At 38.6% G+C, this 18654-nt stretch overlaps 1 protein-coding gene across 6 annotated transcripts in view; it reads left to right on the top strand.

Moving 5' to 3' along the window:
• NFIA (nuclear factor I A) overlaps positions 1 to 18654 on the top strand; it is a 390911-nt gene that overhangs the window by 196560 nt on the left and 175697 nt on the right. For 5 of the 6 annotated variants that reach the window (XM_032136492.2, XM_032136490.2, XM_032136493.2 and 2 more), the window contains one exon: positions 4231 to 4296. The exons of the other annotated variant lie outside the window; for it this stretch is intronic. In XM_032136492.2, the coding sequence (XP_031992383.1) occupies positions 4231 to 4296 (66 nt within the window). The remainder of the gene's footprint in view (positions 1 to 4230; positions 4297 to 18654) is intronic. 6 annotated transcript variants of the gene reach the window in all.

Raw genomic sequence — 18654 nt, 5'->3', positions numbered from 1 at the left:
CATCATTTTAACCTGTATACATTTCTGGAGGCCCTCCTATGTGTCAGATACGGCTTCAGCTCAGCCTCTGTGCTGCGTGGGCCAGTGGATCATAGGAGGTGGTTGTCTGCAATTTCTAAACACTGTGTAAGATTTCCAAATCACTCACAAACCAGAGGGATATGCCTTATATTCCCTTGCCAGGACTCAAGAAGCAAGGCATCAAGCAGAGATAAAGGACTTTTGCCCTCCTTTCTCATCTTAGAAGTCCCACTCCCCTTTCAGGTGTAAGCTTAGCATATTTTGCAGTCACTGACAGTGGTTCAGTATTAGAAAGCTGAACAACAATTGAAATTTCATCTCTTCAGTTCAGCAGTTATTGAACTCCTTGGCTGGGCCAGGCACCCTGTGGAAAGTACTGGCGATAAGAGAAGAGTAGGAAGGAACTCCTTTCTTTAGAAGCTGACATTCTCAGATGGTTTAAACTCACCTTACTACAGCATATTAATCACACTGTAAGAGATACATTTGCAATGAAAGACGGACTGAAGAGGACAAAGTGTTTAATTCTAGGTGAAAGGGAAGATGTAGCGATATTCTATCTTTGTTTCTTGCTTAAAGAACATAAAATACATGGAAGGGATATTTATATTTTTGCCTCGTTCATTTTACCATACTAACATGTTTTTGTCATTCCTCACCTTCCCCAAAGGAATACTGAAGTTTCATTCTGAAGGGGAGTAGACCTGAGGTTTGAGGAGCCGAATATGTTTACATGTAGCAAATCGAGTACAAGGTTTCCGTTCTTGCATTGTACAAGCGTTTGGAAGCAGAGACTAATATGTAGGCATTAGGATTTATTTTATTCCTTTCCCTAGTGACTACGTTGACAGTGAACTATCTTTGTCTGAGTACTGCAGCAATATAGCTATAGGCGCCATAAAACTGCATAGATGGATGGCTACCAGTTCAATTAAGAGTTCTTAACCTAGCCTCCCATATGCAAACCCTGTCTATTTTAGGTTTAAATTTCTGCTCATAAATTTTTTAAAAACCCAAAGAAACATTGCTTTTCAAGGTTAGGTTGAAGTCTATGTTTCCTTAAACAGAAAGCAAATCCCTAGATAGGGAAAAAAAATGGATAACCCTAATGCATTTCCAACCCCATCCTTTAAACACAGTGTAAGTAATATTCTCTTCATTGTAATATACAAATCTTCTGGCTTTCAACCAGTAAGCCAGAGAAACTCACTGATATGGGAGACTCAGATATAAGAAGAACATCCAGTTCTATGCAGTTGGGTTTGTTTTCTGAGGTTCCTAATTATTTAAGGTGGTAGAAATCAATCCACCACGTGATATTTGTCCAAAAGAGTAAGACACAAAGTTACCTTGGCTTCTGACAGGTGTCTATGGAGTATATAAAGGAGAAAAGTAAATTAATTGTTAACCTTCTTGATAGTGTTTTAATGCAAATGTTTGAGAAAGAGATCTTTCATTTGTATCAATTATGCATGGGTAGAAATTAATTTGTAATTTTGGTCATCTGGTTGGCTCCACACTTAACAGCATCAGCAATACCAGAAAGAGTGTCCATGCGTCCTCAGCAGAGGATAGCACTAAGGCTGGGTAGTTTTGCTCCTTCTTGGCTGAAAAAGAAAATGGTATTGAACGGCCGAGGGTAGAAAATAATTATTGAAGTTTTGAGATCATATACATTTTCTTGTAGATCTTTGGCTTTGCCTGCCCCTTAGCAGGATGGTGCATTTTAGTATGCAGTCCTCGGATGGATAGCAGTGTCTCCAGCTTTTGAATAAAACTAGAAAAATTAAATTCCGTTTTCAGTTTGGCTAGATGCCTTCTCCAGTGTTTGTATCTGAGCTTTCACGAGAATGCGGCGGCCCCTTGCAGACCAACTCTGAGCATTTTCTTGCCACTCACTCCTTTGCTGTTGGTTTGCTTATTTTTCTGTGGCTTGGAATTTTAAACTTTCTTTGAACATACCTAATATTCATCTTTTATTGTTGTTCATGTTTTCTATTATTATGCTATGTATCTGTAAAGGTAGGTGACAAACCAAATATAAACAAAAAGTGAAAAGAAGAAAGAAGTCCACTTTCATATTATATAAAAAAAATTTAGGGTCTTTCCTGATCCCTTTTTGCTTTAATATTCATGGATAAATATCGGAAAAGTAATTGGCTATTGTGTATCTAATAATTGAGATAAAACTATTTTCGATTTATTCATAGAGAGGTGATTAATTATAAAGATATTACACGTAGAAGTAGCACATGGATAGAGATGTATGTTTGCTAGTATTATTCCAAAGAAAATATTATGTTTGGCAAAATTTTATGTATCTGTTTCGGGACATAATCAAGAATTTTAATTTTCCCTAAAACAAAATTAGATATTTTGCTTTCATTTTAGTTATAGAAATTAATGGTTTAAGATTTTCCAGAACAAAAACAATGGAGGCATGTCTTTCTCCTAAAATATATTGAGTTACTACTCAAAATATTTAATGTGTGATTTCTAATGGCAAAATTACAGGCTTGTTTCCTAGAAGAAAAAAAAGGTAGTCATGCTGTATTTTTTAATTGTTTGCGATATATATAATATTAATTTATGTAGTTAAAATTTTAAATATGGGTCAATGTAAATTTGTTTGCATTTCTAATTTTTAGTCCAGGTTTTGTATTTTTGTGGTTTATTCTGAAGGATTTCTTTAAAGGTTTTTGGCGTATAATAATACATTTTGTTTGTGTCTTCTCTGTGGCAATTGTTACAGAACAATAAAAGCTGTCACTTTGCCAGACTCAAATAAAAATTCACTTTTTAGCCTCTTCTGTTATTTAAACCTTTGAATCAACATAGAATTTTTGCTGTAGTCACCAGGTTAAGATTATCTGAAAATTTTTAAATAGACATTTTTTGCTATAGCACTTTCTTATAATTAAAATCTTCGTTTGCTTAAAAGCAGGGAGTCTTTTAAAGTAATAAATTAGCATTTCTAGACCTAAGGTCACTAGTAGTGCCACTTCTTTCTGCAGCATCTCCAGGAAAGAGAAGGGTGATGCTATAACTTGGTTGCTATAGAAGTAATATTTTCTGATTAATCACAGTTAAGTGTCATGACCTTTTGACCTTACATTAAACTTGCAGAAATGTTAAATTTCAGGCAGCTAATTCTAAACCTGTGAAGTCAAGTTGAAGTTAGGATGCAAGCTCTCCACAGATACAGAGGTTTTGTTGAAAAAAAATTTTTTTGTTTGCTTTTGAACAGTGTTGTAAACGACTTCAAGTCTCAGAAAACGCTTTATTTTTATATCAAAATTTTTCCCCTTAAAACATTTTGCCTGTTTTTTCTCTCTTCTCCCCAAAAACTGTACCAGGAATATGCTTGTTTCTAATTTTGTGAAATTCTTTTGATCTAAGTTAATTTTATCTAATTTAAAAATTAAGTTACTTTGATTTTCAATTATTTCATTTAGAAATTAAGGTAATCAAATTCCTTTTTTAGTTTGAAAATATGATTATATTTTTAAATTTAAAAATGTTTAATTCTATAGAGGTGTACAAAAATCTGTTTTTGCAAACAAGTCCTTTTAGGATCTCCCAAATGCATCAGTACAAGAAAAAAATAATTCTTATAAAGTGGGGAAACTTGTACCTTCAGAAAGACTTCTTTGAGTTATGCAGTTATTTCAAGAAAATGTGATGGAATATTAGGACTCTAGTATTTAATGGTGTTAGTCTGCGTAGTCTGTTGCTGGAATGCAGAGCTAAATATCAACAGAACTTGTTACTGTTGTTTGGGCTGCTTTTATATACCAGCTTCAAAATATGTTTTGACACTTTATTATGTTCTGAATCAAGCTTCAGATGTGTGTAATGAAGGATGAAGTCTTTATCAGACTCGAGTGTATAAATAGTGGAGAAGAACAGTTTGGAAATGGTCTCTCTAAGAGAATGGTTGCTGAAGAGCTTCAAGTTGTGATCTGGCAAAAGCCAGCGCCACTGTAGGTGTCAGCAAACTGGAGCGTCCTCTCTAAAGGCACAGGCTGCTGCTGCATTTCCCTCTCTTTCTTTTCTCTTTCCATCTTTTCTTTTTTTCATGTCTCATGTCATTTCTGTAACGTTCCCATTCTTAGTTTATAGGTTGAACCTTTTGAGAAAGTCTGGCACCTCTGATCCACTTTCCCTTGCAGACCCTGTAATTTTTGGCTGTATTTTTATGTTTTTCAGATTCAAGTCAATCTGAAAGTCCCAGCCAGCCAAGTGACGCTGACATTAAGGACCAGCCAGAAAATGGTAAGTTTAGCTTGGGACTCTAGCTGCTGCTTTCAGAGTCCACAGCAGCCAGCAGGCCGACTAAGTGTGAGGATTTGGGGGCCTACCCTATAAGTAGCCCACAGTAGGAACAACTCCAAAGACTCGGAAAAACTCAAGTAGATTACTTTTAATAGGGCAACTTCTTGTTCTCGGGATGACCCCAGCAGCCTCAGGACCCCCTGGCCCTAAACACTATTAGGGTGCCCATGAGAACCTGAATTCCCAAGAAAGTTGATTACCCAATTAAACTATGAGAAGTGGGGTTAATTTACCAAATCAGATTTTTTTTAATAGCATTAAGTGAGGAGTCATGGCTTTTTCATTTCATTTTAGTTCTTTAATGTGGCAAATGCTCCATGATCATCTTCACTGGTGATTTAAGATCATTCATTCACAAGCAGTTTTAAGCCTTTTGGGAGCTCAACACTTTGCCAGTTCCTTTAAGAAAGAAAAAAATCTATGCTTTGAAGGATTTTTCTACCTTAAATTGTCTAAAATAAAATAGTGAGGATACAGGACAGCATTAAATTCCACTGCTGCATAAATATCTAAATTTTCTGTTGCAGATGCTTTATTAAAATAGAACATACATTATATATGAATATCATAGTATCTGGTAAAATTTGAATTTGTGGCAGGCACTACAAGTATGAAAAATACTGTCATGGGTTGGAATTTTATATTGAATAAAACTGTCAGTTTCAATAAAAACAGAGACTTCAGTGAACTAGCAGTACCTTTCATATACCAAACATTGTGTTAGATACTTTCACAGATACCATCTCATAAAATTCCAAAATGTTCTTCTTTGCTGATAGCACTGAGGACTCTGGTGGAATGCTTTACCTTGAAGGGCCTGTGGGGAGAATATGCCATTGTGATTAAAAGCTCAGGCTGTGGGCTGGGCGTGGTGGCTTACACCTGTAATCCCAGCACTTTGGGAGGCTGAGGCTAGCAGATCACGAGGTCAGGAGTTCAAGACCAGCCTCGCCAACATGGTGAAACCATGTCTCTACTAAAAATAGAAAAATTAACCAGTCTTAGTGGCATGTGCCTGTAATCCCAGCTACTTGGGAGGCTTAGGCAGGAGAATTGCTTGAACCTAGGAGGCGGAAGTTGCAGTGAGCCGAGATTGCACCATTGCACTCTAGCTCTGGGCAACAGAGCAGAACTCCATCTCGGGGGAGGCGGGGCGGCGGAAGCTCAGGCTGTGACCTGTATTCAAATTCTGCCTCTACTATTTCTTACCTGTGTGATACTGAATAGGTTATTTAACCTCTCAGAGTATTGATTTATTCCTCTAAAGCAGGGTAATAATATTACCTGTTTGTTGAAGAGTTAAGTAAGATAATATGTGTAATGTGCTTATCAGTATCTTTCATAGGGTTTATGCTTTAAAAATGTCAGCTGTGGTTCATTATGACTTCTATTATTTTTCTTGTCAATATAATTCTATCATACTTTGTTTTTCACCCACTTTGAATGACCGCATTGCTTGAGTCTCTTCCTTTTGTTGTTCTGCACATTGTTCCATGTTGATCTCCATCCGATCTTTTGGAAAAGATAGGCAAATGGAATTATGTTGGTATTGTGGGGTGAAGGATCAAGTTTACCACATTAGCTATCCTATCACTAATTTTTTAGAATATGTTTCATTTCCTACCCATGAAAAATTTGATTACATTGCTGGATTCTAGCATTAAATATGGACTGCCTGGCAATTCCTCTCCTCATCCTGGTATTTTGGTGATATTTTCTTTATCAAAGTTGTCTTTTTAAAGCAGGCAGTTAAAAAAAAAAAAAGAGAACTCTGGAGGTTTGTTTTTAGTGTCATATACAGCTACATCTTATTTTTTGTTGACATTTTAAAGAGTGGTATTTATAGACTAGTTTCGTTCTTTATTTTCCACTTGACTTGTAGGTGATGCCTTCAAAGTTTCACTTTTTTCTACGTATTGTATTTGTGCATAATCTCCCTAAAGATGTCTCCAGAGGTATAATTTTATTTTCATCTTCAAAAATGTGTGGACTGTACGGGTGTGTAGTTCGCGTATTTAGGTCTGGCCGCCCCTCTAGCAGGCCTGCGATTCATCTGTCTTCATAAAATGGCCAACAAGCTGTTCACATGCAAATATAAATTGAGAGCATGAGAGGCCTGGCATGCCTTTCTGGAGCTGCCTGCAATCCCAATATTGTGTGTTTCCCATTCCAGAAAGCAACCAGGATTGAGCCTGGATTTTTTGGCCAAAGGCAGAGAGATACTAGCCAAGTTCACTTTTAACCTCAGATCAGTTGATGCTACCTCAAGGATTTACACTATCATTTTTGGGAAATCATGTGAGTTCAAAGAAAGAAAGTATTAATATCTAGGAGATAAAGTAATAAATTCCTATCTTTCAGTTTTCTATTTGTTTCAAAGAAAATGTAGTAGAAGCTGGCTTATCTTAGCCCCAGTTGAAGAATTATCAGCCTACTCAGTTTTCTGCCTCTTGTCAATCTCAGATGAAGTTAGTGGAGGAAAAATGATTTTTCTCTCTTCCTTAAAGACACATAATCCCAAAAGGAATAAATGAAGATTCAGGGCTTGGTATGTACATGCATTAGATAAGGTTCTACTCTCTGGTGTTGCATTGATCAAGAGAATGTTTCCTCTTTTTCGTTACCTCAGGATATGAAGATGAATTCCTGAGAGGTTTTTATGTGTTTTGTTTTTGTTTTGAAAGAGGGAATTCTCATAGGTGTATCAACGAAGCTCTAAGAAATTTTGGAATCTTGCTGATTGAAGAAGTAACAGACTTGATTCTTCAAATAAAATGGGAACTCATTACTTCATGTATATGTATGTGTGTGTGTATATATATATGTATGTTTGTATATATGCGAAAAAATAATATTCTTTTTATCCTAGCTCTTAAGAAAGGTAATGGGAAACGTATGGTATTTCCCTAGTAAACCATGGAGAATGAATAGACAAATGGTAACACGCTGTTTCATCCCAAACCGTAAACTGGGCCATGTAACTTTACGTAAAGTGGATGCAGCTGTTTCTTCCCTGTCCAACTAGTCTGTTTTTTCTGTGGAATTTTTGCTTTCTTTTCTTGTACTCCCTTAAGACTCAACTGTAAAAGAAAACAAATCTTTGTCCAATTAGAGCATTAGATGGGAATTTTGAAGGAATTATCTGAAGCCCAGAGATAAAATATCAGAATCTCTGAAACTCAAAATTGGTATAATATAATGGGTAAAAACTCTGCCTCTGGAGTCAGAAAGACCTGAGTTCAAATTAAATAATAGCTGAGTGACTGAGTAAGGTACGCCCCAATCTCAGCTTTCTTACCAGTAAAACAGAAATACGAAAAGGAGGCCAGGTGCAGTGGCTCATGCCTATAATCCCAGCACTTTGGGAGGCCGAGGTGAGTCGATCACTTGAGGTCAGGAGTTCGAAACCAGCCTGGCCAACATGGTGCCCATCTCTACTAAAAATACAAAAATTAGCCAGGCATAGTGGCACATGCCTGTCATCCCACTCCTCGGGAGGCTGAGGCAGGAGACTATCTTGAATCCAGGCAGCAGAGGTTGCAGTGAGCCAAGATGGCGCCACTTCATCCAGCCTGGGTGACAGAGCAAGACTCCATCTCAGAAAAAAAAAAAAAAAAAAAAAGAAATAAAATACTGAAAGGACGTATCTCATGAGTGTTAAACTGAGAATATGCATACAAAATAGCATTCTGCCTGGTTCTCAAAGGAAGGTTACTATTACTACCTTCCAGTTAAAGCTTGTCATATTTACAACGAGTATGTATATTCAAGAGGTCCAAAGCTGGGAGCCTTGGAGTGGAAGGGTATGGCGTCAGAAATATATCAAGACTTTTTGAGACATCTTTAGTGGGTACTTACCATGCTCTGAAATGCCAGACATAGGTTTCCCAAATCCCCACAATGCCCATGGTGCCACATCTGTTTTCCCGTTTGGTTTTATCCTCACAATCTGTTCATCTCCCATGAGTTTGAGAACCAGGGAATTGCAAAAAGGATTCAGAGTTGCTGGAACCTTCAGAATGAGTGCTCAAGAAGGTGATTCTGGAAAGAAGAGACTCCTCCTAGATGTCTTTAATTTTAGCTGAGTTTTTCCTTGGCACAAACCAAATAGAATCTGGCTTATTAAAAACTATAAGCTGATTAAGGGTAGGATTTATGATAAATTCCTTTAAAAAAAAATCCTGCACAGCCCGCAGATCTGTGCCTTGAACTTAGTGGGTACCTATACTTATTTGCTTAATGAATAAAATTAATAAGTAGATGAATATATTGTCGTTACTCCCAAATATTTTTGGACTATCTATTCACTCTTGATTTACCTAGAGATTTTAAGAAAAAAAAAAAACGCTCTGGAGAAGCTGAAAACCTAATTTAGGTGTGGGGGAAGGCTGTACTCAGACGCATGGACAGAGATTAATAGATGTGACTAGTAGGTCTAGGAAGCCAAAGCTGGGGGCTAGGTACTAATGGGAATAGGACATCAAGTTGTCCCTCTCCCCTTCCTGCCCACCCCCACCCCCACTTCAATGAGCAGGTGTGGTCAGATGTTTGAAATATCACCATTTCAGTTTATGCATGATGCTTGATTACCATAGGGAATGCAGTTCAGACAAAGTTCCCAGCTCTGATTGGTATCATTTAATCCTTTGGTATATCACTGAATCTGGCTTTTCCAGAGCTCCTGAAGGTTTTAAGCCTTGTTTGTTGGACTTTGACTTAGAACATCTATTTAAACAACTTTTGTGAACTCCCATGACATACTTTGGTTACTTTAAACATATTTATGGGACAGAGCATTTGAAATGCCTGCCTGATATTTACAGGGCCTGTGAACAGTCCTCCAAAGCTTGCATTCTGTGGTGTATCAGGTCAGTCATTAATGAGGATAAAGCTCATGTGATAGCCTTCTTACTTAATTCAAGGCACACTTCTGTAGGGCTGCACTGAGTCAGTGTCTGAGGCAACACTGAGGCAACAGTGTAGGCCAGCGTTGGCACTCTGAAAACACACCCCCACTGGCTCTCACTGTTATCCGTGAAAGCATCCTTAACTAAAAAAAGAAAATGTGGGGCTCCCTGGCCAGAAAGAAATGCTGTCTTCACCTGGTTATTTTTCCCTTCTATTTGCCATTTCTCATCACCTTCACAGACTGCTAGTAGTAACTTTATCATAGTGGTTTTTAAAATGTGATATTTATAACAAGAAATCAGAAATGGTATTTAGATGATTTCCTTTAGGTTTAATCATGTTTGTTCCTCCTCATTTATCTGGTAGTTGCACATATGTTGGTGGCATCAACCCTCAGATGGGTCTTTGCAATCAGTGGAAGCCCATTAATCATGATGCTTGCCCCAGATTTTGAAAATTTCCAGCTCTACCTGCCAATTTGAAAATTACCCTGGAGTACTGGTTGAATCTAGCGTTCATGTTCACCATCTTCATTTATGTCGTTCACATCCTGAATTGTTAAAAGAGGTATCATTGTTAAATGTTGCTAGGTGAACAAGGAATATACTTCTTTTCATCCGCAGTTGTTGGTATTTCATTCATTATTATTTAACTCATTGAATTTTTAATGTTTACGAAATTAAGTTTTAATGCAACTGATTTCCTGACTTAAGATTTATATGTAGGGCCGGCCAGAGTGGCTCACGCCTGTAATCCTAGTACTTTGGGAGGCCAAGGCGGGTGGTCGGAGGTGAGGCAGAAGAATCGTATGAACCAGAGGCAGAGTTGCAGTGAGTGAGTCGACCATGCCTCCATCCGGGTGACAGAATGAGATCCATAAAAAATTTATGTGTAGGATTTACTTTGTAATTTGGGGCTGAGAAAAGAAACCTATAAATTTCTTTTTCTCTTTTTGATGAACATTTTTTTATCTGACATTATTCTCTTTAAAAATTGTGGGTCTTCTTGTTTAATGTTTTAAATTGCTTTTACTACCTCCTCACATTTATAGTAGTTATATTACAATATTATATTGCAATATTTATATATAGTGGGAAGGCAAAATAAAACCGATAATTCAAAACTGCAAAAATGGTCACTGCTGGATGGACTGCTTGTTTTAGGAACTGTTTTGATGAATGTGTCATTTAGTTGGGTGATTTAAAAAAATTCGAGGCAATGCAACCTTGCAGTTTATGTTTTACTGGGAAAGAAGGAGCATTCTAGCACCATTGACTTGTAAATGCAATATATCAATATTTCATAATTTGCATGACTTTCTTTTACAATTACTAGCAACAGTTCTTCTCTGCAGTGTTCCTTCAAAAAACCCCACAGGGATAGACACAGTAGAGTGACCACCAAAATAGCAGCAATAACAGTTATGATCAATATTCTAAAATATGTAAAGGTCCCAACTCAGGGAAACATTAAAACCTAAATGCCTTCTGGTTTCCAGATCTGTATAATTAAATTCTGACTGATGAATTTTCAGCAATGCAATGGAGCTAGTCTCTCTTCTTTAAGAGACTAGGGAACTAGAATTTGGTTTCATCTGAAATTTCTGTCTGAAACTAGGTGAATTTTGCTTTCTTAAGTATCGTTAGCAGGTGTGACCCATCATTGTTTGCAAAGGCTCCTTAGAAATGCCTCCAGACAAAGGAAATTCCTGAGTCTTTCTCTGTGAAAGATGAGGTGCCGTCCTAGGCTGGGGGCTTCCCCAAGTGCATGACGCAGTGGAGGCTGCAGAGCTTAAGCCACAGGATCCAGTGTACTTAAGGCGCCTTTTCAACTGAAAAATGGAGGGTGTGGGGGGAGATTTGTAGCCATTTTAAAGTAGTCTTATCCTCACACATTATGAGTATTTTATTGTCTACACACAGAGAATAACTAGCTGAACAGACTTTAGGTTAGTTGGATAGTAGCCAAAATAGGAAATGTTTTAGATCCTATTCCCCTGATTTTCAAGTTCTAAAATGGACTGACTGGGTGGTCTGTTTCAGACATCTTCCCCTCCCCACTCCCCCCACCTCCAGCCCTTCACACACAAAGAGTTACACAGGAAAGAAGAAAAAAAAAGGGATTTCTTTCTGGTCCTCAAATTCATTTGTGCCTGCGACTCTTATCCCAGGAGAGACCCAGGAGTGCCCATTGAATGTAATGTTCCAAGTAGAAAAGCATTTTAAAGTGTGTAGAATGTATCTGGAATTATGTAAATATATACATAGATCTAGATTCTAAAAATATGAAAATATGAGGCAATACAAGTTATGCAGTATTTGAATTGGGCTCAAAAAGGAAATCAAGTGAGGAGCCATCATCAAATCACAGTGCGGTAGAAGGTGCACCTGGCGTTTGGCTACAGCTCCATCTGCCATTGCTCTGTTTTCCCTGTGATCTAAGCCTGGAACTAGTATGACAGGACCCTTTGACAGAGATATCCTTAGAAGGACCACTTCTAATGGCCACTTTTCATACCTCCCCATCAATTAAAAACCAGCGTGGTGAAAGATCAGGGGGGCGAGCTGGGGTCAGGAATTGGGTATGAGCTTTCCTTGCCACAAATAATAGGGTCACTTCTGATTTTAAATTTGAATGTGAATTTGTTGTTTTTAAGCCTGTACACTATTTTTTGGAAGCAATTACCTATTTGTGGATAATATTAGTAAACTGAATGTAATATAAATAATGTATTTGGGGATTTGGAGTCACTAATCCAGATTGATTAGTTGCCTGCTAGAAAAATTCATGCGGCCACAAGGATTTTTGGCACCTTTTCTCCCTGCAGCTTCCTCATTCTTTTTCTCTTCTTCAGGTTTTACTCAGCTCCAGGCAACTCTTTCCCCCCTGGTATTAGCTTGTTGTTAAGGAAATCTACTGGGATATCTCAAATAGGGATGGAGGGGAGGGGGCACTATTTGCTGCAGATTACTCTGCCCCATCTCAGTTGTGAATTTCTATACTTGGTTGATTTTAACCCAAAGGGAACCAGGGAGTCTCATATGGCTTATCCACAGGCATCATATGGTTAATATCCAAAAAGAGAAATGTAAGGATATTGTGGCAAGGCTCAGCAAAATAGGAATAGCTTTCCAACAATCTCTCCACGAAGGAAAGTCAGTGTTTTCTTAGATCTCTGTAGGTGTTTTACAACCAGAGAGCTTCTCAGCAAGTAGCACTTGTAAACTCAGAGATGAACAAGAAGAAGCCAAATCACAGCTTCCGAATAGGTCAAATTCGCAAAAGAGAGTTGCTATTGAAAGCCCGACACTGAGCATCTGTTAAGGGAAAATCAGTTGTCCAAGTCACTTAAAGACTTGTACCTCAGTTTTCTCATAAGTAATTTAACAGATCATTCTTAAGAATTCCTGGATAGGCCGGGCGGGATGGCTCATGCCTGTAATTCCAGCATTTTGGGAGGCCAAGGCGGACGGATCACGAGGTCAGGAGATTGAGACCATCCTGGCTAACACAGTGAAACCCCATCTCTACTGCAAAAACTAAAAACAAAAAACAAAAAAATTAGCCGGGCGTGGTGGCGGGTGCCTGTAGTCCCAGCTACTTGGGAGGCTGAGGCAAGAGAATGGCATGAACCTGGGAGGCGTAGCTTGCAGTGAGCAGAGATCGCGCCACTGCACTCCAGCCTGGGTGACAGAGCAAGACTCCATTGTGTTAAGGGAATACAGAGATAGAGCAGACATCCTGCTCTTGAGAACCTGATAGTCTAGTAAAAGGGAAAAGACACCATTTGTTCATTCATTCATTCAACAGGTATTTATCAAATACACTCTAAGAACCAGGCATGTTCTAGGCATCACACTGAGCAAAACAGAAAATCCTGCTCTTAATTTAGCTTACCTTCTTAGGGAAGGAGACAATCAGCTGATTAATACACATGTCACATGCCAAGTGGCATCAAACATTATAAAAGAAAATAAGGCAATATAAGGGATTAAAGAAGGGAGGACATGGATACTGTCTTATAAAGGGTGGTAGAGGAAGGCCTTTCTGATGTGTTGACATTGGAGTTAAGGCCTAATGAAGTCAAAGAAGTGAATTATGCAGATATTAGGGACTTTTATTCTAAGAAGAGGGAACATTAAATATAACAGCCCTGAGACTGGCCGGGTGCGGTGGCTCACGCCTGTAATCCCAGCACTTTGGAAGGCCGAGGCGGGTGGATCACGAGGTCAGGAGATCGAGATCATCCTGGCTAACACGGTGAAACCCCGTCTCTACTAAAAATACAAAAAATTCTCCGGGCGTGGTGGCGGGCGCCTTGTGGTCCCAGCTACTCCGGAGGCTGAGGCAGGAGAATGGCGTGAGCCCGGGAGGCGGAGCTTGCAGCAAGCCGAGATCGCAACACTGCACTCCAGCCTGGGTGACAGAGCGAGACTCCGTCTCAAAAAAAAAAACAAAAACAAAAACAAAAAGCAAAAAAATAAAACAGCCCTGAGACATGCTGGAAGAACACTAAGGGGGTTGGTGTGGCTTGAAGGGTACAAACAAGGGAGAGAATAGTTGGAGATGAGTAGCAGGAAGGCAAATCATATCGGATCTTGTAAGCCAAGGAAAAGATATGGCACATCCTTGAAAAGCCATGATATACTCGGGAAGAATGCACATACGAGTCCATTCATTTCTTGATACAGTAGATATGTCCTGAGCCCCTACACTGTGATAGTCACTGTTCTAGATACTGAGTGTTCAGTGGGAAGCAAAGTAGACAGAGTTTAGTGTGGAGTTCTACACGAAGGCCTAATTCATAGCATTGTTAAGGAATGAGACTCTTTGATTTGTCATGGCAATATCTTTTAGTACTTCCAGAGGTTTTCCTTCATGCATGTATTACTAAAAGCCAAGTTACTTCCATGGAATAATATTTGGTTTCACATACCCAATTGTGTAAACAATTATTTCTCAAAATAGAGGTCTAAATCTGTGGAGTTTCAGCTTAACCCTGCTCTTGTGACCCCATCAGATTATAACCCCCAGGTCTCACATACATTCACCGTGAAGGTGGATTTTGTTCCTTAATAGTTGCCAGATGTAGCACATTGGTGGCTCACACCTGTAATCTGAGCACGTTGGGAGGCCGAGGCAGGTAAATCACTTGTGGCCAGGAGTTTGAGACCAGCCTGGGCAACATGGCAAAACCCGTGACAGAGCGAGACTCTGTCCCCAATGCCCCCCCAAAAAAAACCAAGACGCCAAGTTAAATTTGAATTTCAGATAAACAATGAATAATTTTTTAGTATTGCATGAATATACTTATACAAACAAAGTATTCATTGTTTGTCTAGACCAAGTTTTGTGTTTTATCTGGCAACCAGTTGTAATTCTCCACATACCCCTGTGGAGGTTACGTAGGCAATAGTAACAGCAGTGTATGAAAAGGTTTCATTAGTCTGTGATGATTTCACTGATCACAAAAGGTCAAACCACTGAAATTTAACCCACTGAAAATGAAATCTGGGAAGAGTACTACAAAGTTCTAGTGACTTGGCTGCTTAAATTCCATTCCTCCCGCATCTGCTGGTACCTAGCCCAGTAGTTTTCTTGGAACAATAAACCACTTGTGAGGCACAGTCAATAGGTAGAGTATAATAGTTGAGAGCCACTCAGCCCATGCAAGTGAGTGTATAAGTTTAATTAGTCGTATATTAATTGAGTAAGCCACTGGGACACTATGTGAGCCCATACATCCAGTTACTGGCAGACCGTTTACTCATGAAAGATGATGAAAATAGGAAATCAGTCAAATAATAGAGCATTTGGAATTTGCACATCCAAAGGTGAAGTAGAGAAATGGCATTTCTGATAAACTTGAAAATAGAAGGGGCCATATTTTTCATGTGCAATGTGGAATGATAAATGTATATGTTTTCATTTGTAATTGGGACAACTTTGCTAGGTATGACAAATCTTGTTTGAACATGTCAAAGAAATATAGTGTAACCTTTGAATCCTCCTGCTTTAAAAAAGAGTAATGTTCACAGATTCAAGGAAAACAATTGTGGAAATAGGGTTAAACTCTATTGGGCTTAAAGCCAGATAATAACAAAAATAATGATTTTTGGTGATAATAATCATAATAGTAGCCCACATTCATTGTAGACTTCCTGTGTGCCAGTATGTTAGTTTGGGTCCTCCAAGAAGAATATGTCCTGATAGGATTAGATGTGCAAGAGATTTATCTTTATTTATACCTATAAAATATAAAGAGGGACAGAGCAAGAGTAGGTTGAGAGAACTTTTAGGCTGCAGTACAGTTCTGAGAGGTGGGAAAGGAGGAGGGAAGAATGAGGGATTGAGTTGGAAGAATCCCAGAGCTCTCACTCCCATTGCCTAGGCTGCTCTCACTCCCATTGCCTAGGCTGGAGTGAAGTGGTATGATCACGGCTCACTGCAGCCTCAACCTCCCAGGCTCAGGTGATGCTCCCACCTCAGCCTACCAAATAGCTGAGACTACAGGCACATGCCACCACGCTAATTTACTGTATTTTTAGTAGAGACAAGGGTCTCAACTATGTTGCCCAGGCTGGGTTCAAACTCCTGGGCTCAAGAGATCCACCTGCCTCAACCTCTCAAAGTGCTGGGGTCACAAGTGTGAGCCACTGTGCCTGGAGTAAGCTTCTAAGAAAATTTTGGCCATGCCAATGGAGAGTCCCTGAGCTTAAGTGCCCTGTTGGAAGAATTCTTTGTTTTATAGGAATGGGTGTGTGTTGGTATCCTCCCCCTCAGTGATTGGCTGGAAGCAGCCTGGAGGAAGTGTGGCCTTTAAGCAAATGTGGTGGTGGATTCAGAGGAGCAGCCCTGTTAGGCAACCATGTTCCTTGCACCAGGTGATCAGGGTGGCCCATTTTTATTCATGGCCACCAGAGCCATGCACGGTGCTGAGTTCTATATTCATGATATTATATCATCTTAATATAATCCCGTGGAGGTAGGTGCTATTAGTGTGCCCATTTTACAGATTAGGAAACTGAGACACAAAGAATTTAAGTAGCTTGCTTCACAGTCAAGAAGGCATAAAGGGTATTCAAACTCACTCTAAGTCCAGTCTTAACTGCTTAACCATGACATTATATTAGAGAAAGAATGGAATTCAAACTCTGGTTCTATAATGTATTGATTGTATAAATTTGAACACGTTATTTAAACTCTCAAACTTTTGTTTTCTAATGTATAAGGTGCGATGTCATCACCTTCCCAGGAAATGTGTTTTCGTTGCTGTTTTGTTCTGAGCACAAACAACGTTAGTTCGTTTTCCTTCCTCTTGTTTTGCTCTCATCTAGGATCGTCATCTCTTCCTTTATTTCTTATCTCATCTTCCCAGGTATCTACCTCAGCCTTGTTCAGGCACCCACAGGCTTAACTATGTCCTCAGAACTAACAGGACTGTTTCCGTGTGGATTATATGTCTGGATGTAGATACGTGGAAAGTGCTGAGCACTTGCAACAATCCATAATAGATACATAATAGATACATAATAATACATAATACAAAACAATCCATAATAGATACTCAATAAAATGTAGCTCACCTTCTCTCTATCCACCTCGTTGCCTCATAGACATGAATCAGGTGCCAGGGACATCTTCTTTTTAAGTTTCTTTTTTTTTTTTTGACAAAATATACATTTTTATAGAAAAATTACATGCCTTTTTTTAATGAACACTTTGTTCTTTTTTTCTACAGTCTCAAGTATTATGAGTATATGGTACTTTAATAGATGTTTTTAAACAATGGACTGAGTTTTCATTTGATTTTTCTGCTGAAGGTGGAGACTATAAAATGAGGTTAGTTGCAAGGTATTTATACCAGATGCCATTATGTTTGTTAGATGGCATAAAACAATTATGATTGCCAATAAATTTGAAAGTGTTTCACTTGCAAAAGATGTAGGAGTATAGTTTTATTGAAAACATAAAATGTTTTTTTATTCCCCATTTTTTGTGCAGTACAATAGAAATTTGCGCCCTATTCCTTTCATTTTAGATTTCTGAATTATTTAAAAGAATTGGTTAATTCTCCATTTCAAGTGAGCAAGACAAAGTTCATTAGGATATCTGATTCCTAGCAGGTCCCACATTCACAGATCATGTTAACTCCATAGAGAGGTTTATCTTCTTTTAAAATTGCAAATGCTACCCAAACTGAAAGCTTTTCAGTTTAATGCATTGTTACGGCTTTGAACTATAAGTAGGATCCTAAACAATAGAAAGAGGGAAAATGAAGCACCTTGTTGTCCGAGCTTGAGCCAGTTCTAAAAGTAGCAGTGCAGAACGTCAATGTCCTTTCAGTTCTAGTGGATTTGCAGCACAATATCATGAAAGGCATGCAAGTAAACCTTAGCGTGTGCTCCACCAGTAGTTACCGACTGGTGGTCCTTGAAGGGAGCCAGAGGAAAAATCTTAAAAGAAATTACGCATTTTTCCCCTTAGATAAAGCTGCACTGGCTGAAGATTTTTGCTTTTGACTTTATGCTTATGAACTCATGGGTTCTCTTATACTTACAGAGACTCTGGCAGTTATAGTTTGGATTCATTTAATGAAAGGTAGGGGAGTGATGAATTATCTATTATTTAGCAAAGATGGTAAATTAAATACTTCGAGAAGCTGGCCCTATGAGAGGAAATGATTACAAGTTGTCTTTAATGGTGAGAAGAAACAGAAGCCTGTGCTGTAGACCACTGGTTAATAGCCTTTAACTTTCTCTTAGGGAAAAAGAAGAAAGAAGAGAAAAGCAGGTGCTAGGAATAGCCAGTCGAGACTGGTTGTTGCAGGTCCTGCCCATCATCTCCATTGTGCCCCTTTCCACTGTTTTTTCAGCAGATATTGTTGAATTCAGTTCTATCTGAGCAGAATTGATAGTGAGGCCGATGTGGAAAGCAGCTCAGAGTAGGAGACTCAGGTGGTACTTCTCTGTAAATTGACTAGGAAATCATAGCTTTGAAACAAAAGATTCCAACAAAGTTTCATAGCCCAATCACACGTAAGTGTGTAGAACATTTGAGTTTTGGACTCTGATCTCTGTGGATTTTTTTCTGTGCATTCATAAGAGAGGCACGAAATGGACTGTGGTCGAATAATACTATGTACTATAAACTTTAGATTGTTTGAATATGTTAATTTGATGTAATAATTCTAAGATGTAGAGGACGAGGAAACTCTTCTCTTGATCAATAGCAAGCAAGTGCCTGCTTCATCTTTCTTGGGAGAGCTTTGAGAATAAACAGGGATAATGGATAGCGGTGTGCTTTGAAATGTTTTGTACTCAGCAGCTATAATAACCTCAAATAATTCGTATTGTTAGGTTTTCTTTTTTTTGTTGTTGTTGTTTTTTT

The sequence above is a fragment of the Hylobates moloch genome, unplaced genomic scaffold, assembly GCF_009828535.3.
Source record: "Hylobates moloch isolate HMO894 unplaced genomic scaffold, HMol_V3 SCAFFOLD_18, whole genome shotgun sequence".
In the NCBI taxonomy this organism is placed as follows: domain Eukaryota; kingdom Metazoa; phylum Chordata; class Mammalia; order Primates; family Hylobatidae; genus Hylobates; species Hylobates moloch.
Note: the sequence above shows the minus strand (reverse complement) of the source record. Positions and strands in the feature narration are given on the sequence as shown.